This window comes from Chiroxiphia lanceolata, chromosome 6 (genome assembly GCF_009829145.1).
Source record: "Chiroxiphia lanceolata isolate bChiLan1 chromosome 6, bChiLan1.pri, whole genome shotgun sequence".
NCBI lineage: Eukaryota > Metazoa > Chordata > Aves > Passeriformes > Pipridae > Chiroxiphia > Chiroxiphia lanceolata.
This window is the reverse complement of record NC_045642.1, coordinates 7,856,542-7,883,723: the sequence shown is the minus strand read 5'-3', so window position 1 is coordinate 7,883,723 and position 27,182 is coordinate 7,856,542. Positions and strand designations below refer to the sequence as shown.

The following is a 27,182-nucleotide window of genomic DNA, read 5'->3' as shown; positions in this document are numbered from 1 at the left end:
TCATCAGAATGGCCTCAATTAAAACAGCGGCACCACTATCTGTAGATTACTGCTTTCCATCATTTATACTGTGTTATCTCTCTCTTCAGACTGACTTTTAATTTTTATGTTTGCAATTATAAGTGATTTATAGGAAAATTCATTTGTCCAGAATCATTAAATTTGCCTGGGTTGAATAACCTGATGTTCACCTGGAAATAACCACATCAGAGACGTTATCTTACTGAATTTTAGCTACCTTAGAAGTATAAAACTTATCTTTTATTCTTTTTCTTTTTTTTTTTTTTTTTTTTAACTCTCGAGTATAGTGGCAGGGGTGGGGGGAACATTTTTAATTCATAAGAGGTAATTAGCCAAGTCTGAAAGATGTGCACTAATTACAGAACGCTGTATATCTTGTGTGGCTGATTGCAGCACAGGTTTCTGAATGGTAGCTGTGATTTTTTTTTTTTCCCCAAACACTGTTCAGTAATTTGAAATGTTATTAGGGGATTAACTTTCCATATGAAAAGCTAAACTAATACTTATTATACAGATTATAACAGCAAGTGGCCTGAGGAGCTGTTGAGGCCATTATTTTGTGGGCTGTAGTCACTGCCAAAGAGCCAGGAGAGTGCTGGATAACCATCCCAGCCAGGGGAATAGGCAGAGCTCCATCCTCTGCTGCTCCTCGTCCTCCTACCTCTGCCAACATGAAGCAAGCTGATGGGCTCCGTTTATGAACGTGACTCCAAAATGAAGAGGCAGAGGAGAAAAGGTGTGGGGATTGTTCTGTGCTGTGTTGTTCTGCTATGGCTGCAAATCAGTCAAACTGCGCCGATCTTAGTGAATTTTTAGCTGTTTTGGAATGTTGTTGTCACCTTATTTAGAGGCCAGTCTTTGGGAGAAGACTATCATAGGTTTACAGTTTTGAGAAAACAGCTGAGCAGTACACCTTTAAATATTTATTTCAGTTTGTTTGATCCGGGGTAAAGTTAGTTTTTGCAGTCAGCAATTTCAAACCCCATTAAGTAGCTTGTTTTGATTTACTCTCTGTGGTGGTGTTAGCTGCTGTTTATTTTCCCTCCCTCCTCCCCAGGTTTTGTGCTCTTTATAGGGTCATATATTTTCTCTTCGTGTGACTTCTGATATTTGTTCAACACATGGGAAATCAAGCTGGATTCCTCCAACCTAAAAGCACGAGGCTACGGCTGGAGCTAAAGGATTGTAGCTACAGTGGAAACCTCCCATTCCCTATGAAGAAGGCAATAGCAAATGCAGACCTAATTTTAAATGAAGGTCATACAGCTGTGATCATGGAGAGTGGATGTGGGAGTGTGTGGCACAGTAGCTTGTGCCAGTGGAGCTGCAGAAGGAAGCTCTTAGATTTCTCTGCTGAATAAGTTGGCACTTAAGGGTTGGGGCTCAGACTGGGGCTGTAAAAAGCACACTAATCAGTGGATGAAAAATACCTGTGTACAGGTTATGCCTCTAGGGAAAATGTAACTCTATTTTGGAAAAGAAAGGACTACATGATAAAGTCTGCTGATCTTCTTAATTCCGTACCCTGGTTTAGTGTTAAGCTCCAACATCATCAGCATCCCTCCTCTCCCCCTACCTCCCCCCTAAAAAAGAAAACAACCCTGCCATCATTACTAAAAGAAATTATTTTTGTGTAAAAATGCACTAATTGCATCATATTATTTGCAGTGACTTGTATTCTTTGTCTTGGAAAGCACCTGGTCAGTGCAAGTGTAATTCTTCATTAATAATTTAAAACAAATTTCCTTATGACTCTTTTTCTCTGCCTTTTTGCCTTCATTCTGGATTTTTTGATAGACCAGCTAGCACAGTGTTCTTCCTAAAAGGACTTGAATCTTCTCTTTAACAAAGGTCTAAACTATTTTATCGAAAATTAAATTATCTGTTCTCCCCTCAGCCCACCTTATTAATCAAGGCTTCCTTTGCTTTGCTTTTCAGTGCTGTTTCTGTTTGTAAAATTATAGCTCCTACCCCCCTGTTAGTGCTGATATATGATTGAATAGCATATTGAATGCACTTTGTCCACATTTCTGGAACACATTTGCTGTTCTAAATATTTTAATGCTTTTGGTTTCCAATATGGAACTTGGGGAAATGGCTCTGAACATCTCCACATCAGGTTCCCATTGCCTCCCTTTGTCTATCCTAGTATTAATATCCTTTGAGATTTCCTCCTACAGGCATCTCTGAAACCCTTAATTGAACCACCAGTGTGCTTGTTTAAAGTGTTTCCCTCACTTGGCTTTCTAAAATGATTTTTAAGCTTTCCCTACATAACGTTTTCAGTTTCCCTAGGCTTTCCCTTAACTAATGGCATTATGATGGTCTCTTGTCTTCTGGGATCTCTCTTGAACTACATGAACTTGTAAAGTGTCAGTGAAGACTTCTCTCAGTTTCTATACCCACTTTTATTGCTCTCTTGGATATCTTATGTATAGTCTGTGGGCTTCCTTAGGGCTCAGCTATGAGCAGCTGTGCACCCCTTTGCAAGAGAAGAAAGGGACGTAAGTCACTGTATTGCTCCCTTGCTTGGGCTGCCATTGAGCTGAAGGGGAAAAGGTGTTGTACCAGGAAAAAGCTGGCACAGGTGGCATTAGCAGTGGCTCAAGCAGTTCTTTTCACTGGTTATGTCAGGATGTGCCAATGTGGTGCTTTCATCCTTAAATGAGTTCTCTAATCAAAGTTAGAAAGCTCACATGTGGCAGCGAAGTCTTTTAGGGTACAGCTCTGGTTTATGAGTGAAGTCAAAGTTTTGGGAAGCCTTGCAGGAAAGATGGAGATCTACAGAACACCCAGTATGATGGTAATTTTAAACTGTTTCTCTTAAAAGTTTATTTTGATTTAGAAAAAGCCTGCAAAACTCAATGGCCTTTCAGTTCAACATAGGTCAGTTACCACGAAAAACTTCACCTGTCCAGTTTTGATCATTATGACAGAGTAAAGAGCCAGATAAGACTGAGAAAACCACTTTGCCCCAGTAACCTGCTGCAAAACACCATTGTGAAGGGCTGGTATGGTCTGTGCTGTCTGCCATAATATCAATGAGAGGTAATGTGCTGTATTCAGGTATGTTGTATCAGATAGTTATATCTTGGAATAGTTGCAAATTAATTCTTTAAATATTCCAAGTAGTCATTGCATTTTAGTTTGAACCTTTTCGCTCTCATTCTGGAAAGCGAATTTTTAATTCTTGAGTTTGATCTGATTTTTTAAAAAAATCCCACCCAAACCAGGAAAAGCTGTTTTTTTCTCTCATACTGAGAGACTTAGACTGTATGATTCACTTTTGGTTTTGTTTCACTTGGTTTAGCTTTTTTCTTTTAATACTTAATCAAATCTTTCACTTCTGATATTTTATGGATGGGTTCAAAAGCTTTTTTATTTGTCTTACATATTGTTCCATATATCTGTCTTGAGCCATGTTGGCTTCTGTTGTCATTTTGACACTGATTTACTGGAATGAACTTATATTTTAAACTCTGTTGTGCTGTTCTTTAAATGTCTCCCATTCCACGTTAACATTTCTCAACAATAGTTAGTTCTAATTAGTTTTTTTCCAGCCTGTTTGCAAATCTATCATGATGCCTTCTGAAAACAAACTTACTGAAGAATATCAGACATTTTAAGAAAATAAGTGATCAAGTGCTGCTGGTAGTTCATCTGTGTTCTGTGTGTGCTTGTGTCCAATTATATGTGTTTAATAGTCATTTAACTCACAAAGGAAAAGTTTAATTCTATTAAAAGGTCTGCTCCAGAAAATTATTTTTTCGGTGACCTGTTGTAAGTGGAGTTTCAAAGGCTTATGAGTAGGTAATGGATTTTTATTAGGGTGTTCCAAAAAAGTTCTCATATGCTGTGAGCAACTGAGCCCCAAACAGCAGCTCACTCATTCCCCTCCTCAGTGGGATGGGGGAGAGAGTCAGGAGGGTAAAAGTGAGAAAACTCCTGGGTTGAGGTAAAGACAGTTTAAGAGAGAAAGCAAAAGCCATACACACAAGCAAAGCAAAACAAGGAACTCATTCTCCATTTCCCATGGGCAGGCAGGTGCTCAACCATCTCCAGGAGAGCAGAGTTCCATCACTCCAAACATCCTGCTCTTCCTTCTTCTTCCCTCAGCTCTGTATACTGAGCATGATGCTGTAGGGTAGGGAATATCCCTCGGGTTGGTTGGGGTCACCTGTCCCTGCTGTGTCCCCTCCCAATTCCTAGTGCACCCCAAGCCCCTTGCTGGTGGGGTGGGGTGAGAGGCAGGAAAGGCCTTGACACTGTGTAAGTGCTGCTCAGCAGTCACAAAAACATCCCTGATTCATCAACTTGTCAACACTGTCTACAGCACAAATCCCAAACATAGCCCTATACCAGCTACTGTGGAAAAAAATAACTCTACCCCAGCCAAAACCAGCACATACTCCTATTGACATGTTTTGATGGCATTCTCACTGCCCACTGATTTGTTTGTACCTGTCTTTGTCTTGATCTTAAATAGGGTTTTAGTTCTTCTAAAGACAATGGAAAGCCACAGCAGTACCAAGACATCTTCATAGTTTTCAGTGAAAGAAATTTGTAAATATGTTAACATTTTTATTCTGTTTTAATCCAAACAGCTGAATAATTTGCTTCCTCGTCTGTCTTTCATGTGCTGTTGCACATCCATTATGTGTCTTTTACAGCAGCAAAAAAACCTATGCAGAAATGCTTCATTCAGTGTTCCTTTTTTTCTAGGAGGATTGTTTACAGACAAATCTATTTTAAATATATTTTAAACAGTGTCTGTAGATGTAAATGAGCATAGGTACATTGAAAGAGAGAGAAGATAAATTTTTTAGAGCCACACCAATTAATATGAGCTGAAGGTTGATGCATTTGTGGTGTGCCTTTCTGATCTGTGTGATTATTTTCTCTCTCCCTTGTGAGCTATTTCTTCATGGTTTGGTGGTCTTGAGGTATGAATTTTAGTCAAATAAAGTTAAAACTGTGGTTGTTTTATTACTTGTATTACTGTAATTCTTAGAAATGCAAGTCATGAGGCACAATTCCACTGTCTTAACCACTGTAGCAGTGCTGAACCAAAAGAGACTGCTGAAGAATTTACAGCACAAGAAAAGGGAAAGTACAGGGATGGAGGCAAAAGGAGGAGTGCACAGACTGAGTTTTATAGGTAGAAGTCCTCAGAAGTTTTTTCCTCCCCACTCTCTGAAAACTCTATTGGTCTATTAGAGCTTCATTTCTTCCTCCCTGTTTTGTCTTGCTGATACAGAAAAAATAATAATCTGCTAGTTGTCAGTTATATTTTTATGAGATGTAGTTGAAGAGAGCACTGAGAGCTAATTAGAAATTTAGAAAACCTTCTTAAAAATATGAGGAACAGCACGTGAGCATACACACAATTTTTGGCTTTTAAAAAATTAACTTTTTTGTAGGTGAATGAGAGGAATAAAATTTTCTGCAGTGGGTGAGAAATCAGGGGTAGTGTGGACTGTAGGCTGTGAAGAGTTTTGAAAGTGGAGTCTCTTGGAGTTTGATGGACTGGAGGGAGTGGAATGTTTCCTCTGATTTGCAGTGGCATTTGGAGCTGCACATATAGGAAAAAATTGTAGTAGTGAAGTTATGAGTAACAAGGGACTGCCCAGTTAAAAGTTTTTGCTGTGTGGGTGGACAGAAGTCTTGTACAAAAAGAACGTGCAAGACTTCAAAGGTTCATTCCAGAAAGTGGGTTTGGATGGACGTTTAAGAGACGTGCAAGTGCAGCTGGATCAAAGCAAACCATTACACCTTGCCTGAGAAGACACTTACATTAAATCTGGCATTCATTTTTTTCATGTTGTTCAGATTTTCAAGGGGAGTAGAACACAAAAAAATGAAACAGATTTCATCTCTGCAAAGGCTTGATTTCCAGGTTTGACTGGAGAGCAGTTGGACAGTGGAAATTCCTCTCCCTTTGCAGTGCTATTGCTGCCTATATATCCCCATCTTTCTGCCTGCTTGTTCTACCCCAAGTCTCAATGCCAATTTCATAACACTTAAGTGACCTTCTGACTCCGGTGTTTGGCTTGTTTCCTATACGCCAGAAGCTCGGTGAGACACAAGGATGACACATGAATGAGCACACCCTTGAGAAAAGAGGATTTTTGGATGAAAGAGTTGTGACAATCTCAGCAAGAAAACTATCTTGCTCGATTCCTCTGTGTTGTATCATGGTATCAAAGAAATGCTTGACACTGCTGTCAAATCACCTTTCTTCCCAAACAACCCGCAGGACCTGCAATTTAGGCAAAGCACTGGGATTAAAGAAGCAAGCAAGGCACCACACTGCCACTTAGGTTGCAGCAGTGTGAATTTTGGGCATTCCTGTCTGCGTCAGGCAGCCTCGTCCATGTGCCTTGTTATGGCTTCATTGTGCTCCTTGGTGGCTGTGAGAAATGTGAGCGGCTCCTCGTGTAACTGCTGAGGCAGCTCAGCTCTGCGAGTCACCTTGCAGAAAAAAACCTAAAAACAACAACAACAAAAAAAAAAGACATGAGAGGGAAGGGATGAGCGTGGTTCTGGTAATGCACAGCTGGTTTTTATCCGAAATTGTTCCAAGTTTTACCAGGAGTAGGGGGGGATGGTGCAGAACTGCAGAGGGTAAAGGCTTTGCTTGCCCTCCACAAGCCTGTGTCATGGTTAGGTCATGATTTGCCCCTTTAACTAAACTGTAAGGTGTAGGGTTTTGCTCACAATGGGTGTAATCTTTTCTCATTAAATGTAATTTTAAATTTAATTTTAAAATGCATGTTTGGAGGCACCGTAACCCTGTATACAAAGCACATCTGAAAATTTAGCATGCAAGGAGGTGTTAAACATTTGATTTGATGCTGTTCAAACCAACGCTTGTTAACAGCATAGTATACAGGTAGGGAAAGTATAAAAATATGGTGTAATGCAGTGGAATGAAAAAGTATCTTTTCCATTCTATTCTGAGAATGCAGCAAAAATAGCCCAATGTCAAATGCTGTTTGAATATAACTTCTTAATGTGTCTGATACACTTATTCTTTATGTGAACCCACTGTTATCTCGCTTATGTTGCAAAAAATACAAAAATATCTATATTAAATTTATTTCCTTTTTGCCTCTGGGGGTACCAAATTAGTTTCTTGGTTTCATTCTCAACTCCTTACGGTTTTTGCGTTGACTGATTGCTGGCATTCCAACCATCCCGTCGCATAAGAGAATTTGAAAGTTCCAACTTAATAGCTCCATAAACTGTTTGCAAAATCTCGTATCTCTGCAGGGGAACGAATCCCACGCAGTTCCACTTGCTGTTACCATCTTGCCAAGTTGCGAGGAGGCGGCTGTAATGAATTGTAACACTAGTACGTCTGGGCTGATACCAGCATTAGACAAGGAGCAGCAGTAAGAAAGCTCCATGAAAAGCTTCTCTGTAAACCCTGGCAGTGACAGTGCGAGAGGCCGACTTTTATTCTTCGCTATCAGTATGCAGTGATAATAAAGCAGGCAGCTAAATGGGAGAAAAAGGTATCAAACATACCGCATGTAATAAAATTATCCGGCGTTTTTAGCTAAATTAGTCGACCTGCACGTGGCAGTGGAACTGTCGTGCTACATTGTCTATAACCTTTAGCCAGATCTCGGATTGCAGGCTTGAGTTACGCGCTGACAATAACCGCGCTGTCTCGCTGACTTATTGTGACAGTTTGTGTCCGGTTACTTTCAGTGATTTGCAAAGCTGACATTTCCCTTTAGTGAACCTGAAGCTCCTTTCTGCTGTATTGCCCAGATATTTTTTAACGTACCAGGCAGCAGTGAAAGGCAGGGAAAAGAGGAGAGGGCTTCGTTCTTGCTGAACCTGGGGAGAGGGTTTCACAGCAGATAGGAGGGGTGAAAGGAGCTGTAGCACAAATGAGGACTGGGCCCAAGATTAGTACATCTGTGGTCAGAGGCTTATTGTTATTAATTTTTTCATGCCGTAAATGTCACACTACTGTTTTGTTCCTTAGCAGATATTCTTCTGATATTGCAATATTTTCTTTCCTTCTGGTAAAGTGTATCTGACTGAGCCAATTTATACTGACAGCTTTCCTAAGTTAACTTCTCTACGAATTCCCAGTTCATTTAATATTTTTTTTCCTCCTGCTTCCCACATTTGAGCTACCTTTGTTCTGTGTCTGAAGGATAGGAAGCTGATAGTTATTTTATATTTATATTTCAAGGCTGCTTAATGTTTAATGAGGCTGAATATGTTGTAAAAAGCTTCAGAACACTCAGACTGGTTAATATTTCATGCCGATCTACAGAGACAACTATATTGATCTTTTAAGCATCTGCTAAACAAGACAAGGAATAAATTAGATTTTGGTCAGTTTGATTTGGCTGGCGAGTTAAATAGCTTTTAGAACATTATCACCTTCTAAAATGTTTTGTTTCCAGTTGAATAAAGTAGATTTTAAAGGCAGTATTTCATGTCGTTTCTCATTGCTCTTCATCTTGCCTCTTTTATTTCAGCTGTGTTTGTGTATGTTATGAAGGGATGCAGAAATATAAAAAGAAGATGTTTGCACTGTCTGCCTTATGCACCCATAACTATACCTTCTGAAGCCACAGCTGAAGGGGCCCTACTTGTCTCTGTTGACTGCATTTTGGACCCAGGTTCCCACTATTAAACTAATGTTTATTTACATCACAGTTACATGCCTAGAAAATTCTCTGAAAACACTGCAAAGCTGGACCATGAATACAGTCTGATTTAAGGGAAAACCTACCTTATCCCCGAGTTTCTTATCCAGAGGACCCATTTTAACGTCTTGTCACAGTCTTACTTTTTACAAGCTTTGGGGTAACAAATGCAAAAAAAAAGATTTCCTTGCAAAAGGAGGAAAAATAAATCATTACATCCATTCAGATGTCTACATAACTGTTCTGTAAACCCAATGCTAGTGGATTACAAGGCTTTTGAAGGGTCTTTTTCGTAGAGAAATAATTTCAAAAGGGTTTTGTGATGATGGAAAGCTTTTACAAACTCTGCACCCAGAACACATAGCAATTGTAGAGCTGATCTAATATAGACATTTTTATTAAGAAACTGAGTCGGCAGCCTTGGAATAAAGTCATGGGGTTTGCCTGTTAGCTCAAGAAGGTCCATTCTAATGGTCATGCAACTCTACTGAAGAAAGACCCATGCAGGAAACATTTGCCAGTTTGACTAAACTTGAGTATAAATTACTGCATTTATTGTGTCAGTGAAAACAGCACTCTCTAGCCTACATGTATACAAATATTCTTCTTGTCTAGAGTTCACTTTTAAATTATTTTGTAGTAAACTAAGTACTCCAACTCAGTATAACCCTAAATATGTCTGTTCTGGGTTAGATATATTTCTGTTTATGAATATAGATGGAATAATGGAACAACACATTTTTTGTCTCTTGCATTTGTGGTTTGGGGGTTTTTTTGTTTTGTTTAACTATATTTTGCAGTTTGGAGCAGATGTAATAGCTCCAAAATTTCATGTCTTTGGCACAAAACATTTCAAAGTTATCAGCGATCTGGGAAGGTTTGGAGGTACCCAGAAATGTTACATCTGGACTGTTAACTGAATTTAAAACTTAAGGACAAATAAAGAAGACAGGCAAAGGAATAAATGCAAAATCTTCTAAATTAAGAGCAGGAATGAAGAGAAGTTTTTGGTTTTGTTAGATTCTAGGATACCTCTCTAGCCACTCTTTCCTTTTCATTCCTGCTGCCTGTGGAATTTGCCTGTGAATTCACCTATGATTTAAAAATATTTCATCTACATGTTACCATCTAAAGGTTTCAGGAAGTTTTAGCTCTCTGAATTCTTTTGCACTTCCCATTTGATGAGTTCTCAACTAGCATTCCTCTCTTTTCTGTGTCCCAGCAACCAAGGCCCTGTGAGATGCAGGGAGTGCAATATCAGCAGAACTTCAGTTCAGCTGAATTTAAAGTGGGGGGTGGGGGCATTGGGAATAATTTGGGGGGGTGTATCTAACATGTCAATCTAGTTAATGTTATTTTTTGGTATGTCTGTGTTATCTTACAGCCAATCTAATGACAAAAGCACCCTCTCCCCTTTTTTCTGTCTTCTTGAAACATTGAATTCACTGGCTTTTATCCAAAGGTATGGATAAAAGAAGGTATGTCCTGAGAAGTCCTGAGAACAGCACGTTCTTGGGAGTTCAGTAGTTAACAATTAGAATAACGATTTTTTTCCCCCCTTCCTAGGTACTGTGGCCTTGATACCAACTTGTAACCTGGAATTGTAGTGGTGGGATTCATGGTCACCCACACAGCGTTTATCATGCACCCATCAAACTTCCTCAGAATCCAACTGCAGCCTCAGGTGGGAGAAGGTAGTGCATGCTGGAGCAGCCTATTGAGTAACTTTATTTTTATCAAAACCTCCTCAGTCTGTCAGGTACAAAAGCAGCATCTTCAGTGATGACTGTTTCTTGGGCAGTGCTGTACTGGAACTGTCTGAGAATGTGGCAGGTGCTGTGGGGTTATCAACTCATGTTTCTGTGACACCATCCACAAAAGCACCAAGAGGCCTCACTGAGGACTTCAGGGTATGTCTTCAAAAGCTATACTAATTTTTCATTGAGTTTTTGTACCCCCTTTGGTCCTTTTTAAAAGCTGTCAGGCTATTCCCATATAAAGGAAATATTTCCTAGTTAACTGTGAAAGTGTCTTGATGCGTATCTAAATTCTTGTTGATGTGATGAAACATTGTCATTTCTAATGTATGTGTCACCCTTAATTACTGCTCAGATTCAGGATCATGCCATGACTTGTTCTATACAGTTGTCCTGGAACTTCAGGTATGTGGTGCTTGGAGACCACAACTGTGGTCAACTTCACAAATGTGAGGCCAACTTAAAAATACTAAAACTTTAAAAGCTAGCCAACCAGATCATATTTGGACCCTTTATGACTATGAAATAAATTCTTCCACAAGGAAAATGACTAACATGCAGTGTATGAAACTAAGTCCAGAGCCAACATTTGTACTGAGGATGGATATTCCTTAATTATCAACAGGAATAGTAATGTGTACACAGGATAATTGTATTCTTGTCACTGGCACAGTGAAGGGATTCTCCCATCTGTTGGAGATATTTTACTTTATCCTGTGGAGGGACAGACTGCAGGTGGGAAATTGCCTGTTGTGTCACATACAAATGTGTGCCCCTTGTACACTCTGGGAAAGCTAGTAACTTGTTCTTCCAAGCTTGCTTTGAAACACATCATGTTTGGAATAATCTACATAGCACTTGAGTTTGAGGGACATCAGCCTCACTGGTGCCTGAAACTTCAGTGGAAAATAACCCTAAATTCTTCCTTTGTAATTAGCAAATATGATAAATATGCTCCTTGCTGGACATATAAAATGGAATATAGCACACACTGAATTGGAGCAATGAAAAGAGAAGGGCACTGCTTATTAGTGGTAGATGCTTCCAAGTGTTTGGACTACAAGCTGAGTGTGGTTTTGCAAAATTTTTGGCCTTGAAATTTTTTCCATGGATCCTTCTGTCCCCCTGTAAAACTAATTTCATCTGCTAATGGTAACTTGCTGTCTAAGAGTGACACCACTGTCGCTCAATAAAATGCCAAAGGTTCCTTGACCAGACCAGCAGAACATCACACACTGCCTTCCATGAACTAGACTTATGCCCTAACTATCTCACAAGAGTATGAACCAGTCTAAACTCCTAAATGTTAGTGCTCAGTAGTAGTAGTGAGGAGATCAGGATCTGATGGTTGTAAGGCTATTTCTGACCTCCAGTCCCGCCACCCCATTGTTCTGCTTGCCTTTGGGCAAGCCTAAGGCCTTAGACTAGGACTTAGACTAGTTCTTATTCTCCTTAAAACTAGTTCTGTGTTAACTTCACTGGGATCAAGATCAGCTTCTGCACTGCAAATAGCAAAGCATTATGCAACTATTATAAGATACTTATGTAAGTGTAACGAGATCTGGATGGGCCGCGATGTCCTTTCCTCAGGGAGTTATGAACAGTACCTTGATTGGAATAGGAGACAGATTCAACCTGATTGAATCTTTAAATGGAATTATAGGACAATGAACATCAGCCACTTAGCTCATTTCATAAACTCTAATAATTAAAACTGCATGTGCAATAATAATGGCTATTCCAGATACCCGAGTAAGAAAAATGCACCTTTGATATGTTGTGGCACAGGCATAATGAAAACATTGAGTTTAATGGAGGATATATGTAATAAGAGTTACCATACAGAACCTGCAGTTGGAAATATATAAACACGCTTCCCAACAGAATTTCACTACGTCACAATTCATTAAGAAAATCGGCAATAACTGACAAGATAGGCACAAAATGGATTTTCATGTTGCTAGGATGAAGTATGGCTCCCAGCAATTAATGGTTTTAGTCATATTAAGCAGATAAATAATGCTATCTGACATTACAGTATTTCACATTACACTAAAATTTCGTAACATTTGCTCATAATATGAGTTGAAATATGTTACCTAGGAAAAAAAATGTTATCTCTGGAATAGTCAAACCCCATTAGAAACCTTAGGCTTGAAAAATCACAATGTTAACAGTTATATCCCCTAGCAAAGGTTTGCTTTCCTTAAATAGTGTTAAATTTAAACCCAGAAGCTCTAGTCTCTTTTGGAGTTACTCTTCCATAGTGCATTGAGCTTGAAAGGAAAATTTAGTGCATGGAATGTACTGTGCCATGACTGAGTGTTGGTGAGAGAAACACTATGAGGAACTGCAGAAAGAGGGGAGCCTGTAGAACGAAATCATATCAGGGACACTTTTGTTCTCTAAAAAAATATTTCTATATTCTGCTTTATTAAAAAAGCTCCTTGTCTTAACATCACCCCATTACTCATTATTGATAGATAACTTGATTATTCTAAACCTCATTCTAATTGGATGCTTGTCTTTTTCAGAGCTGGATATATGCTACCTGAGTATCATTCTTTTGGGGAAAAAAAAAAAAGCTTTTACAGTAAAATACTATGGGTCTAAATTTCCAGTTTTGCATGAACAACTTCTCTGATTTCAGCATTCTTACTCCTGTAAGTATAATTTTATACTGGAAAATGCCTGTGTGTACCAAGCATTAATAGGAATCGAGAACAAACAGGGGAACATGATTTCTCTCTTGTGTGATGCTAATTCCACTCCAAATTCATTTAGTAATGTGGAAGGAAATGTGATTGCTTGTCAAAGCACAGATGTGTTTTTTTGTTGGGACAGTGCATAGTGCATTTGGAAGTGTCATGTTTAGCTGAAGGCAACAATGCTTAGTGTCTCAGCACCCAACTCCCACTGAATTTCAACAAGAGTGAGCAAACAACCTTCCCTTGGGCTTCAGTGAAAATCCCTGGCTTAGTATCCAGCCTGAGCTGCAGTTTCCCTTGCAGGAAACAAGCTTTTTTTGAGGTCTTTTAAGGTATTGTTTCCTGAAACAGCAGAAGTGCAGAGCGAGCACTGCAAATCTGTTACTAAAATATGTTAAATTTTGATATGAAAGAACTTAAAAAAAAAGTTCTCAAGATTTTTAAGATTATTGAATACATAAACCTTTCCAAATTCAAGCCATAAACAAACCAGATGATCGTTTACATGTGCCAAGGTACAATTTTATTGCTTCTCAGATAACACTGCACTTAGGCATTTATTTAACTTGAGGGTACTCTAAAAGCAAAACCAGTTCACTTATGTCTTATGACATTTGTCCTACTGTATGTTACTGGAAGAGGTAGGGACTTTGCAGAGACATTGCTGGCAATGTCATAAGAAGTGCACACCAAAAGTTCAGTAATGGTGCTATAGCAAGAACATGTAATCTCTGCCAGACTCTGGTATCTAGATTTAATTATCTTCATTGAGAAGATGTAAAATATTCCACCACAGTTCTTGTATGACCTTATGAAAATGACCCTGCTTACAAAGGTCACAGTTCTGCATTGTCTCATGCTGATTTTCACAGATTTGTTGAACTGCTGAAGTGTATCACAATCCAGGAGTCTCAAAGCTCCTCTCTGGATGGTTATGTGACCTCCAGCATGTGATGCTGTACACCAAACCTTCAAGGAACCTCCCAGTGACTGCTGTGGAGCCCTAATCTCCCAGTTACTATTGTTCAGAAACAATTCTAGTTATAGCAACCATGTGTATTGGACTTACTAGCTTTTTTTTTTTTTTTTAATTGAGGTGAAGAAGAAACAGTTGGTGCTGTATGTCTAGCTGCTGTTTGTAGATGACCACCCAGTGCTGCAGGAGTTGCCAATGACCCAGTCCTTTGGGAGCTACTGGCTTTAGAGGCTTGGTTTGTGCTTTCACATCATGTCTCTATGTTAGTCTGTGTTAGTGTTACTGCACCTTCACAGTATCAAAAAGAAGTATTGGTTTTATTGTGCTTATTTTAAAACCAGTATATTTAAAAACAACCAAACGTATCTAACTTGGGTATATAAAAATATACATGTAACAACTCACATTATACAGTAAAAAAGAAAGCACCTGTGTGGAAAGCTTACCCCCTTTTTGGGAAGGAGAGCTGTCTTTGTAGAGTTGCTTCACTAACATGTACTTAAATGTATATACATACAAAACCAGAAGTTTAGCCACATAAATCTGTCCTCTTATGTGGCAGAGGAGGCAGAAGGCCCAGAGGGGTGATATGTCTCATTCTTTCTCCATCACAGAGCTGCTGCCATTCACACTGCACGGACAAAAGCACGGCTCGGGTTAAGTGCGAAAAGCGCGAGGTAAATTATGCTCCGTGTGGCACAATTCCTGCCAGGAAACAGCACAACCAACAGCCCCCAAACAGTTGTCCCTCTGAACTCCACATCCCCTCTGCTCTGTGATGGGGGTCAGAGAGAAGGGCCAGCTGCACGTGTTGAACTTGGAAAGCTCTGAACCAGAGGGCTGCTGGATACCTTCTGCAGCACCTCTGACCCAAAGCGGGAGACAAAAACTGTGTGGAGACAAAGGTTGTATCAAACCTCTTCTCTGGCTCAAAGTCTTAACTTTAAATTGTTATATGCTATTAAAAAAAGACAACTGAACAGCTTAGTCTGTTTAAACATTAGGTTTCTTTCTAACCCTAGCTGCATTTCACTATGGTAAAAGAGGGTATTTGAAGAAAATATTTCACTATTAAACATCCTTGCAATTATATTTTTTAAAAGTGCCTTTTCCATGTCAGGCTCTAATCTACTCAGAAAAGTTACCTTTTTATTTTTTCAAAAATAAAAACTGTAGTAACTATATATTGTATTTAACCATGTGAAAAGAGTAAAAAGCTATTTCTAAGAGGTTTCTGAGGTAATAAGCTGGTATGTTAAAAATATATTAATGCAAGTCGTTCAGTTATGAGTGTCCCTTGCCCATCTCCCCCTGAAAGAAGGGATGGACACAGTGATTTCAGGGAAGTGGAGAAAAGGTGTGTAGCATACTGGTTGGTATTTGTATCATAGTTCATCGTGGTTTCTTGTGAGGTCCTCCCCATAATTAGTAGCTTGACTTCCAACGAACATATTCCAGTTGTCAAGAACCTCCTCTTTTGTTAGTTTTTGATCCTGGTAGGAGGAAAACAAAACCTCTGTAAGAACATTTTCAAAGCTAAGTAAAAGACACACCAGCACAGACTTGCAGGAGCCCTGGGAAGCACACAGTTCTTCAAAGCAGCAGACTGCAGGTTCAGGAATCATTTGTAGCTGTAATGGTGAGTGAAATCTGGACTCCAGTGGCTTCACTTGGGTAAAACTGCCAACTGAAAGTTCTTTGTAATGAACTCTCTGCCACTGGTACACAGTTTTGCCCTCTGGCTTGGTTTTGTCTTCCTGACAGTAAGAATGAAAATCCTCTGGTGTACTTTGCTGAAGATGGTTGCTTAGGTCAGCAATTTACACGCTCTCTGTGTAAAAGAGTATTTTGGCTTTTCAGGTTCAGACTTTGCTCACATTACACTTGTGAAGGTCATCATCTGGAATCTTGTATCCCACATCAGAGGAAGTGGATGTACTGAGTCAGTCTTTAGTGAAAGGTATGTGCTTGATTATAGAACTGAGGGTGATTTTGCTACCCCCTATGTAAATAGATCTTTATTTTCCTCTTGTAATCTAAATTAACATACAAAAGTCATGACCATTCTTAAAGGAAAAGAGTATTTCTACTGTGTTAAAACACCCAGGTTAATGATGATAAATAGATTCTTTTCTCACCTAATGAAAGCCAAGGGAACTTCTCGAGCTGACAAACTGTATTTTACTACTTTTACTTTGTGATTCTAACCCTACCAACTGAAATTGGCATGGAAACATTAATGCATGAGCAATTCTAGCCTCTAAAACTCCATTTAAAGTGTACTAATAAGAAAAGTTATCAGGAATAAATTGTTGCAGGCTGATATTTAAAAAAAACCCCCATGACAGCTTGTGTAACTTCTTGAAAAACTACAGTAGAATACTACATACCTTGTCTGCATCAGACTCATAGACTAAGTGCCTGGCTTCAGCCAGGGCATGATCATAGTCTTGGGGGAGAATCCAGTGCTGAATTTCATCTTTGTCCATCTTTCCATCCTTGTTGAGGTCACGAAAATCTGCAAACTGTTCACGCTCTGTAATCACCCAGTCAGGCTCTGGTCCACCCTCTTCATTTGCAAACATATCAGCTGGAGAGGAAATAAAGGTCTCACTTTAGTCATATTTAATTTGCAAATTATGCACAGGCTAAAGACGTTTGCACAGTGTTCCTCAGAGGAAGACCAAACTTTTCACTCTTTGCACAGCATCTCTTTGTACAGAAAACGAAATGTGGGGTGTAAATAGAGTAGCTGTGTGCATCCTCTCTCAGGCCTATTTCTTCACTGCTGGTGATTCTGTCCTTTCTTACATTACCCTTGTCTCATAACTGTGCACTCCTGGTCAGGCTAACATGAGAGGTGAATGTGTTCAAAGGCCATCATCACTGAATTTCAGAATGAAAAAATTCTCTAAGGGTCTTTAGTTAAATAGCAATCACAAGCTTTAGTGCTAGGCTCAGTCACATGGGGAGAAAGGAACCCAGCCATTTTATCTTGTCCCTGCCAGGAAATGTCTTTGTGGATAAGATCAAACTCCAGCCAGCAGAGAGTGATTAAAGGAAAAAAGGCACAGGGGAAATTTAGGCAAACAAAAATTGCTAAATGGAACTTGCATGCTTTTATCCTGCTTTTAGAGAGGTGTGTGTAAGAGATGAGTCTTCTTTTAACCATGCGGTGCCGTAGCATATTCCAGCAGAAGATATTCCCCTACAAAGAATGAGCTGGAGAAGTCATGAATCAGTGGTGCATTCTGTGAAAAACCACAGGCAGAGGGCACTTGTCATAGGTTGGTACCTTGGGATGGAGCACCATTTGTGACACAGGATGCAGAGATCACATCAGTCCTGTGCTATATTTAGGAAGCATCGGCAGGACAACGCCACAGTGGCAGCTGCTATCTGCACAAACAGAGTTAGGACAGGAGCAGTGATTATTAAAAGCAAGTGATTTGTAACTGAACTGGTTTTTTGCATCACAGGCCTTCCAAATGATAAGTAGTGTGTCCACTTTGTTCTTCTGGTCACTGTGGCTAATCGCTTTTCACTCATCAGGGCTGCTTGTTCCTCGAGCCTTCCACTTTTCTAATACAATTAAAGCCTGCTTTTTGATACTGCTCCTCTCCTATGCCTTTTGTGTTTGGTTGTCAAGGATGTGCTAAGGAAGCACCCCATGAGGATGGTCTCAGGGCCAGAGGCTGGCTGGTATCCATAGGAAACATAACTGCTGATTTCAAAGCTAGGAGTAACCTCCCCTGACTCTGCAGTGTGAGTGTGTACACCTGGCTGAAGTTCTCTATTGCCACTGTCCACAGTGTCCCTGAAATACTCTGTCACCTGCCCATGCACAATGAGAATTCAGTTCTCTCTGCTGAATGTGATCAGGGATATTTTGCTCTGCTGCTTGTGTAAATCTGAAACAAATTTTGTAAAAGACAAAATAGGAGGAAAGAAGGAGAAGGAGGGAGGAATCATTTGATAACCTTCAGCAGATTTCCCCATCAAATACCCGATCTAGAGACTGACATTTTTAGAATTCTTTTTGTATAAACTATTTTTGTATAAACTATCAACCATAAACTATCAAAGAAGAGATTTAGTTTTCTGTTGGTTTCTTAACCCTGACTTCATCAAAATTAAAAAATAATGATATCTGAAAAAGGGAAGTAAGAACATCTTAAGCATAGTTTTCTCAACTCATGAAGGAAACTTCAGACAACACATTCACTTTCTTTTTTCATTTTTTAAAGTGCAAATTATATTGTTTATTTGAAGCAACTGACATGTCCTGTCAATTTGATTTTTATCATCCTTGCCAATGTGGGGTGATCGTGACTAGAACATTCTATGTTCCTATCTATAGAAGACAAGAAAAACCAGCATTCACACAGTAACAAATGTTGACAATTACCTTATAATTATATGTAGGTAATGTCACTGAATGAACTGAAATTACTGTGGAAATTATGCTGCTCTGTTATTTCAGTCATAAATGAATAGCATTCACTTTCTGGGCTAAATATAATTTACAGGGAACAGAACCCCCTGCCATTAATTAACGTGTGTACATTGTTCCTGATTCTGTGTGAAGTGATCTTTACAGCACCACTTGAAACAAAGATTCATCCAAGTTTGCACTAATGCTTTCCTGGTGCTACTTTCTTGATTTAAAACCCATCAAAACGAGTGCAGTGGAGAAGGTGGGTTCTGGTATTGGAGTAATGATTCAAAAGGCTAAAATGTATCATGTACTGCCGCTCTCCACTCCTGCTTCTGTTTTGTCTTCATAGGTCTAAGTGCAAGACAGCAGCCAACTGCCTGGTGTGACTAAGTTTGTGTAAATTAACTGTGACTGATCTGCTGAGGATGTTTCCCACTTTGTTCTCTTTCTGCCACTGCAGTAATGCACTGCTAACTTTCACGCATTTCACAACTTCTTTGAGAATCTTAAATCTTAGCGCGGTTTTAACACAGTTCATTTTTCACGCATCTTCCTTTTCTAGGAGAAATACAGTGGTATCACCAGTAGAGAAGTGTGGGGCTTTACTTACTAATTAAACTAGGAAAAAAACTAGTGGAAACAAAAGGTGAATTTTCTCTTTTTGCAATGTGTGCTTCCTAGCTGTTTTGTATATTTGAGTAACATTCAAACTCGGGAAAAGACTATTTCACTTTCTAATCTTCCTGCATTTCTAAACAATTTCAAACAGCTGTTAACGTTGTCTAGTATACAGGGAATATCCCTCTCATGGAAGATATTATTCTAGATCCTATTCTCTTGTTCTCATATAACTCTTAGCTGAGTTATATGAGAACATGGGGAGAATCTTATGCTGTAAAGTGTGAGGAACCTTTTCCTGGTGATGTTGCTATCTGCCTAAAATGAAATTAGGCTTTCTGGATTGGATGGTTGGTATAAAACAGTCGAACTGGAACACAGAACTGTTTATCCCTGGGTTGTTGATGCTGCTGTAAATTTGAGAGAAGATGGAAAAGATGTATTGGAGATTATATAAGAAACAAGTGTCAACACTTACCAATGTACTCGTCTTGATCCACGAAACCATCCCCATTTTTGTCTATGTCTTCTAAGGTTTCCTGGAAAATAGTTTTGCATCAAAGTAACCAAGAAAGAACTGAGAATTCTGACCATTTGCCTCTGATCATTTAAGGTTTTGAGGCCTTGACCTGCCCTTGTACACAAGTGAATGTACTCTTACTAACTCCAGTGTGATTGTTGTTTATACAATGAATATACAAATATCCTTTCATGTTGAAAAAATTTCCTGTATGAATGAACTGAATACCATGCTTAAGTCAGGGGCAGATACAAGCCTGCATGAAACACTTGGGTGCTGCATGTCAGTATACCCTTCCTTTTATTTTGGTTTAAGTCTGTGGCCCAAGATTTTTTCTTGATTCCATTGAGGAGCTGTCTAAGTGCACTTAACAAGTCTTTTTTATATCGAGAGTTCTAAATCAAGCGGATTTCATGAAAGGCATCCCTTTCTGTTCCCCACTTAGCTATTATGTGTGTGCCTCTTTCTAAACCCTGCCTGGAAAGGTTAGAGAAGCACTTCAAAGCTCATCCATAAAAATGAAAGTAAAAATAATGGCATTGATTTTGCGCTGCTTACTAGGACAACGATGTTTTTCATGTGCTCAAACTCCTCCGGGTGAAGGAAAGCAGTGAATTCTTCACGAGTGGCAGCCAAGTCTCCATCCAGATCTGCAGTTTTGAATCGTCTTTCATCTCTGGGCAGCATTTTCTTAAAACTGTGCTGATCAGTTGCGTCTTGGAATTCTTCTGGATTTTCTGCAAATTAATCAAGGTGATCTCAAAAGTGTCTTTCTTTAAAACACACTAGCACAGTGAAGCTCCCCAGCTCGCTGTTTGAGTCTAGAAATACAAAGGTTTATTTCCTTCTCTTCCCTGTGAAGTTTTAAATTCAGGGGTCAAGTACATGTTTTGATTTTTAAAAGTGACAGTAGTAGAGGTAAATTTCTTCTATTGAAATCCAGGATAATGGATTTTGCAGTATTATATATTAGTCCTCACATATTTAAATTTTATCTGCCTTTACAAGCACCACTGAGGTAGTACTTGGGGTAGATTTCATTCACGGAAGTTTTATTCTTCTTTAGGGATTAGGATGATCTACACAACTTTTCAGTTTCAAGAAGCAGGCAAACCAAGGAAAGGTGGTTTCAGAAGGTGGCAGACTGTCTGAAATCATCTAACTGCTACGCCTCTGCTACAGGGAACCTAACAATTATTTTCAGTTTAAAACAATGACATTCTTTCAGGGTGTTCAGTGGCATAAAAGGAATGGTACTTGATATAATTTTTTTTTTAATAGGATCATTAAGCTGACTTCAAACATGAAAAATACTCATAACAATTTCACAATTCAGATGTTGGGAGACAAACACAGGTGAAAAAGACGAGGCCAGGAATTACAGATGGGAATTTTAAGTATTCATTAACACAAGCCCACACTGTAGTATCTGCTGTCCAAATCCTGGGGATTACAGAGAGCAAAGACAAAGGGCTGAGAAGGGTTCCCAGGGATAATGCTGCAGGGATTGTGTGTCAAATATTTCCTTCCACAAATGTAACAGGTTCCATTTTAATCTCAGGTAGACTTTGGAATGATTATTGCTACTGGAAGCTTGCTCTAGAAACTGTCTCTGTGGTAGGTAAATATTGTCTTCTCATTTCCAGTAAATATAAATGATCAATTAATACTGATTTGTTGTTCTGTCAGTATTGCCCTTTAGCTTAAGTGATCTCTTCTCCTCATTTCCCTTCATTAACTTACAAAAAGCAAGGGAAACAGGTGAGGGCAGAATTCAGGTATATGTTTTAATAAATGTTTCTTTTGCCTGATTTGTTAAGAATTTTCATTTGCAGTCTGAAGCATGTTATTCTCCAAAACAATTCCAATCAATAACTTTGCTATAGCTTAGAATCAATTTTTAGCATCTAGAATTAAGATTTTAGAGAGAGTGACTTAACAAATACAGTTAATTACACAATATATATTTTTTAATTAAGATACCATTTTAAATATTAAAAAATAATATATTTCTAACTGGAGGAGACTATAATTCAGCTGTGTCAGTACATTTAACAATATCTCTACAAAACCTTCTGTGTGCTGGTGGGCTGCAATAACTAACTAAAAAGTGCTTTTGACCTCTGAGCATTTATAAAATTTAATGTAAGTTTCAAGAGACTTAAATGAGACACCAAACTTCTGTTGACTGTAAAGCAGGAAATCACACTTTATAATCTCCAAAATCCTTGATCGTACAATCTGAAAATGTTCTCTTACCTAGATAATAACCATATGTGGCTTGTTTGTATTCTTCCCAGGCAATTTTATTGTCCTTGTTTAGATCATAGTCTTTCCAAACTTTAGCCACGTTTTCATAGATATAGCGTTTCTGCACCCGCTTAATCCAGGTTTTTAATTCCTCTGTTGTGAGATAGCCATCTTTGTTGTCATCTATTCTATCCACAATCTTCCTGCAAAAAGAGATCAGCATCCTTAAGAGTTGGCAGAAAAACAAACTTGCATGTCAGGCCACTTTCAGTAATCTTTATCTGGCTCTGATTTTCCACACAAAAGGAGTGCCCAAAACTCATAAAGCTGCCCTAGTGGTTAAGGCTTTCCTGTATTTTACAGATTATCTGAAGGGATATGTCTCTATTCTTTATTCAGTATAGCTACAAATAACTGAAATGGAGCTTGTGCAATCAAAATTAGTGGACAAAGGGAACCTCAGGTAATACCTGGCTTTCTTAGGTTTTGTCTACTCTCTTAGGGGCACCTGTTCTTCACTGTCAGGAGGGAGTGGCCATGCTGGCTCAGAGCAGGAGACACCAACTTCACTACAGGAGAAAGCCTGTACTTGAGCTTGCTGGAGGCAACCAGGGGAAAAATCTAGGACGTGGTGGACACCTGCAGTTTCTCCCTTGGCTTTCCAGCAGACTGACACTAGGGTTGAGTGACTTATATGACTGCATAATGCTGGGGATGTACACCATGTACAGCCTTCCCTTCCATGCCTGTCCTTCCACTGCTGTTTCTCTTCTTCCATTCCCAATGAGCAGTAGTATTGCTGGTGTTGCCAGGAGTGCCTGTTACTTGCTAAAGCACTGTTAGTCTGCAGCAGGTCTCCAGTCATTGCTGGCAGCTGGGACATAAACCACTGCCCTGTGTAAAGCTGCCACCCTCAAGTGCTGTTGAAATCAGGAGTGAAAGGTACTGGTGTACTCCAAGGGAAACTCCCATATTTGAAACTGCAGATAAAACCTGACCTGAAAAACCTATGTTAAAAAATAAAAATAGGGCAATGCTGATTTGCCACGCCTATGGAATACCTACCTGTCATTGGTATGAAAAGGGTAAAAGCAGGAGCTGACTTATCTAAATCCTGACTTGACATTCAACAGGTGAGCTTCCTAAACCTCCAGGCTGCCAAAGGACACAGGGAAAAGTTCTCCACTCTTGAGTATTCTTTTCAATTCAACATCTTGGTTCTCCACAAAGAAACCAACCCTGGCCAACTGGAACTGCTTGACCAGTGAAGCAATGGCCTTGCACAAGCCTTACTTATGAAAGTGGTAAGTAGTCAAATAACAGCAGCAGCTTCTGCTGAATTTCCAGCAATCTTGTCTGAGTCCGACAGTATCAGACTGATTTTATAAACATGCCATTTCTGAGCTGTGGGGGGAAAAAAGGGGCTGCTGAATCTGCCTTCTGAATTAGTAAAGTATGAATTAACTGACTAGAAAAACCTTTTCTATTTTGCATAAATCTCATGGAGAACTGACTGCCAATGGTCCCTTTCACTGCGTGATGCACTGTATTTGTCAACAGATTTTCCCCACAATGAATCTGATTCAATTGGTTTATATGGTATTTCCTTCTGTTGTTAAATGTATTAGTCATAATAAATGATTCTGCCAGTAGCTCTTGGCTATTTTTAACATGAAAGAAGTCAGGACTGTTTAGCAGAAGATGTTTCATGCCTTTTCCTTTTCACCTGTTTTTATAGGTCCATTGCATCCATGTGCACTGCATCACTCAGCTTCTCAGCTGAAGACAGGGACAATGAAATAGTTTTGCCTACAGGCTCCCAAAGGCACAGGTAACAAGCTACTGTATGGACTGTGGATCCCACTTTTTACACTGATAAACTGCCTGTAAAATGGCTTGGGATCATGCTAAGCTTTGTAGTGGAGCTAATGCATGTTGATCAGTCTGAAAAGCTTTAGTGCCTCAGGTTTAAATGGTTAATTCTTAAATACAGAAAAAATCCAAGGAGCATGTTAACAGACACAAAATGCCAGCTCATAAACAGGAATTTACTTGCACAAGTGTGTAATACCTGAAAGTTTACCTTCTCCCTTTATCTGAAGTGATATTACAGTCAGTATGAGTTGGTACACACAACCTTCTACCACAGAGATTTAAGCTGCCAGTGTGTAAAGACATCTGGTGATGGAACAAAGTTGGGGCAAGGAAATCATTACTACCAAGTGACTCAAAGAGGAAGGCTTCCCCTCTGCACCTGATGTGAGTACAACCGTACGTTGATAAACTCTGGCTTTAGTCGGTATATAAAGCAGAAACATTTTTTTTGTGAGGATCTGTAACCATCTGTGTTCTCTTAAAAGTGACAGGCCCCTCACAAATGGCAGGGAGAAGGTTCAGATGCCTGCAGCCCTGCTCCCCTCCTCCTCAGCCCACCTCCAGTCCCTTAATGCAGTCCTTGGATGCTGCACCAGGATTATGTCACGCTTCTCCAAAGCCAGGTGAGTTGCAGTACTGCACGTGGATGGGCAATGTGTGATTCCTCCTTTGCCAAGTGATCCAGGGTGGGAGGACAGGGAGAAGGAATGCCCCTGTCACAGAATCTGTCATCAGGGCTGGTGCACTCCCAGGTCACAATGCAGTTAAGGGCTGGTATGTGCCACCATCTCAATCCAAGATCATACTGTGCAGCTGCTCCTCCAATGAGGTTCCAGGTAGAGTTTGCAGGGCTATTTTTCTATACTAGCTGGTCGTTTTTCGTTTGCTGGAAGAAGGTGAGAGTGGCTTTGCATTAATGATGCCTAGCCCTGGGAGTCCAATCCCAGCACTGGTCATTGGGATGACAGATGTGCTGCCACCCTTCCTAAGCAAGGTAAAGTAAATACAGCAGCATGCACTTTGGTTAAAGCAGCAGCCTGTATGTCCCAGAAATCATTTAGAAATAGCTTTTATTTAAATCTGTCTTCTTCCTAAAAGCCAATCAGTTCTTGAGAAGCGACTCTATTTGTAACCCACTACAGGGTTACAAATAGAGGGGGGTGCCAGCATATCCGATTATTAGGACATGAAATGTTTTTAAAAGCCTCTCTTTACCTCCCAGTATGCTATCCAAAATCACAAGGTTGGGAAATGCTGAGAGTTATGAAACTCTCTGATGAATGAAATGCTGAAAGTTATGTGGTTCCTGATGTGGCCCCTCAGGAACCACATCTCTGATATTCTGATGCACAATACTCACCCCACAGTTTGTGCTTTGGTCCTCCGAGGGACAGTCCTGTCACCTCACATTTAAAAGGTTACTGACTGTGGCTGTAGCTTAACATGCCTGTGTCACCTCTCCAAGGGGCACACAGTGAGATCACCACAAGTTAAGCTTCTTCCCTTGCTGAGTCGACATTTGTAAAAACTGTTTAAAAACAGTCATATTGTTAAATCATAGCCCCAACTAAATTATCTATTCTGGTGTAGGTGTAGACCAATTTTAATAAGGCATGTCCATTTTAGTGACACACTTTGTGAGAATCTAGGTCATAAATCGTGTACACTGAGAACATGGTTCCTTTCTCTCCTTCTTGAAACAATGTGGATGAAGTCGGTCGTTTCTGGTAACTACTTTATCTGTCCAGTCACTGAGATACACATAAATAGTAGTGACAGCTTCCAGAAGGATCAAGAGGTCAGTCAGTGAGATTACAGTGCTACTGCACTAAGGTCGTAGGATGGAGCTAGACAGACAATCAGTAAGTACCATTCCCTGTGGTACTTTACTAGGCAAGGGGAATCTTAGCAAGAACGTGCAGATATTTCAAATTATCTTCTTGCTAGTAACTACATTAAAGGAACTTTCTTTAATTCCTGTTAAACTCAGCTCTGCTTAATGATCTGCCTTCCTGTAGATGTAAAGGAGGGAGAAGCAGTAAAGTAAGGAGTGCTCTCTGTTCTTGGCAGCAGCATGGAAGCAAGAGCAACACTGAAACACAGTGGGCAAAGATGTCTCAAGTGGAAAAGCTGTGGGAAGACGCTTCAAGTGGACTTGTAAATGCAGCTGTAAGTAAGGAATGATTTGAACTTGATTCACACTGATATGGTGGGAACAAGTAATCCAGAGTTAGGGAGCTGTAGCAGCAAAGCCCTCCAGCAACGGGTGAGGTCTGTCCAACACCAGGCACAGCACTATGTACAGCAGCTCCCTCCACGAGGCTTACTGCTGTAGGGCCAGGAAAGGCAGGAGAGAAAAACACCAAAGTGATGACTTGTTGGCTGCTCGTTTACAAAACCAGCAGGGTAGGAGAGAATCAGGCTTAGAAAGCTGGGGCTGTTCAGCATGGAGAAGTGAAGGTTGCGTGGAGATCTCGTAGCAACCTCCCAGTATCTCAAGGGGCCTACCGGGAAACCAGAGCAAGGAGCAATGGGTAAAAATTGAGAGAGGGGAAATTGAGGTTAGATATTAGGAAGAAATTTTTCCCTCTGAGCATGGTGAGATACTGGAGCAGGGAGGCTGTGGATGCCCCAACCCTGTTGGTATTCAAAGCCAGGCTGGATAAGGCCTTAAACAAACTTGGTCTTAGCGGGAGGTGTCCCTCCCCATGGCAGGGGGGCTGTTGGGACTAGATGGTCTTCAAGGTCCCTTCCCACCCCTTAACATTCTAAGTCAAATCTCAGAGGTATTGCTGCCACACCAGGGTACAGGGTACCACACTGGGATACAGGGTACCACACTGGGACACAGGGTACCACACTGGGACACAGGGTACCACACTGGGACACAGGGTACTGCACTGGGATACAGGGCACCACACTGGAGTACAGGGTGCTACACTGGGATACAGGGTGCTACACTAGAGTACAGGGTACCGCACTGGGGTACAGGGTACCGCTGCTCGATCCCCTGAGGGTGAGAAGGGTGCATGGAGCGGGCACAGAGCATCCCACCCCGCTGTGACACCAAGGCAAGGCGGCCCCGGTCCCTCCCCCTGCCACGTCCGCCGCCCCGTCCGGCCGCCTCACCCCAGGCGCTCCCGGCTTTCCTCCGGGCTCAGCTGGTCGAAGCTCCGCGCCTCCTCCTTGCCCAGGAAGGCCTCGTGGTCGTACTGGAAGCCGGGCCGGTCCTCGTGCTGCGCTCCGGGCCGCGCCCGCTCCTGCCGCGCCGTGGGCTTGCCCAGCGCTCCCGCCGCCAGGAGCAGCGCCGGGAGCAGCGCCCGCACCGCACCGCCGCCCGCCAT

The 27,182-nt window shown here is 40.5% G+C and overlaps 1 protein-coding gene and 1 long non-coding RNA gene across 3 annotated transcripts; one reads left to right on the top strand and one right to left on the bottom strand.

Annotated features, from left to right (window-relative positions):
• Positions 1-27,182, bottom strand: RCN1 (reticulocalbin 1). 2 transcript variants are annotated; one of them, XR_004357767.1, is made up of 7 exons: positions 26,968-27,182; positions 21,973-22,166; positions 20,272-20,450; positions 19,672-19,732; positions 16,528-16,727; positions 14,878-15,630; positions 1-13 (listed from the first exon to the last, which is right to left on the bottom strand). XR_004357767.1 is itself a non-coding variant. In XM_032691925.1 (6 exons), exons 1-6 carry the CDS (start codon positions 27,180-27,182, stop codon positions 15,523-15,525), a joined length of 957 nt encoding a protein of 318 aa, XP_032547816.1. In that variant the 3' UTR covers positions 12,245-15,522. The 2 variants fall into 2 exon arrangements, 1 of the variants encoding a protein (XP_032547816.1); XM_032691925.1 differs by lacking the exon at positions 1-13 and having other exon boundaries at positions 12,245-15,630.
• Positions 23,701-24,439, top strand: LOC116788795. Its single transcript, XR_004357768.1, has 3 exons — positions 23,701-23,794; positions 24,066-24,222; positions 24,324-24,439. It is a non-coding gene; the product is annotated as an uncharacterized LOC116788795 (long non-coding RNA).

Excerpts from the sequence above, each read along its gene's own strand:
- RCN1 (XM_032691925.1), bottom strand. The coding sequence starts at position 27,182 with ATGGCGGGCGGCGGTGCGGTGCGGGCGCTGCTCCCGGCGCTGCTCCTG. Across the intron at positions 16,728-19,671 it reads GGATCAAGACGAGTACATTG|CTGATATGTTTGCAAATGAA; the intron begins GTAAGTGTTGAC and ends TTTCCTCTCCAG. Across the intron at positions 15,631-16,527 it reads ATGAGTCTGATGCAGACAAG|GATCAAAAACTAACAAAAGA; the intron begins GTATGTAGTATT and ends TCCTCCTACCAG.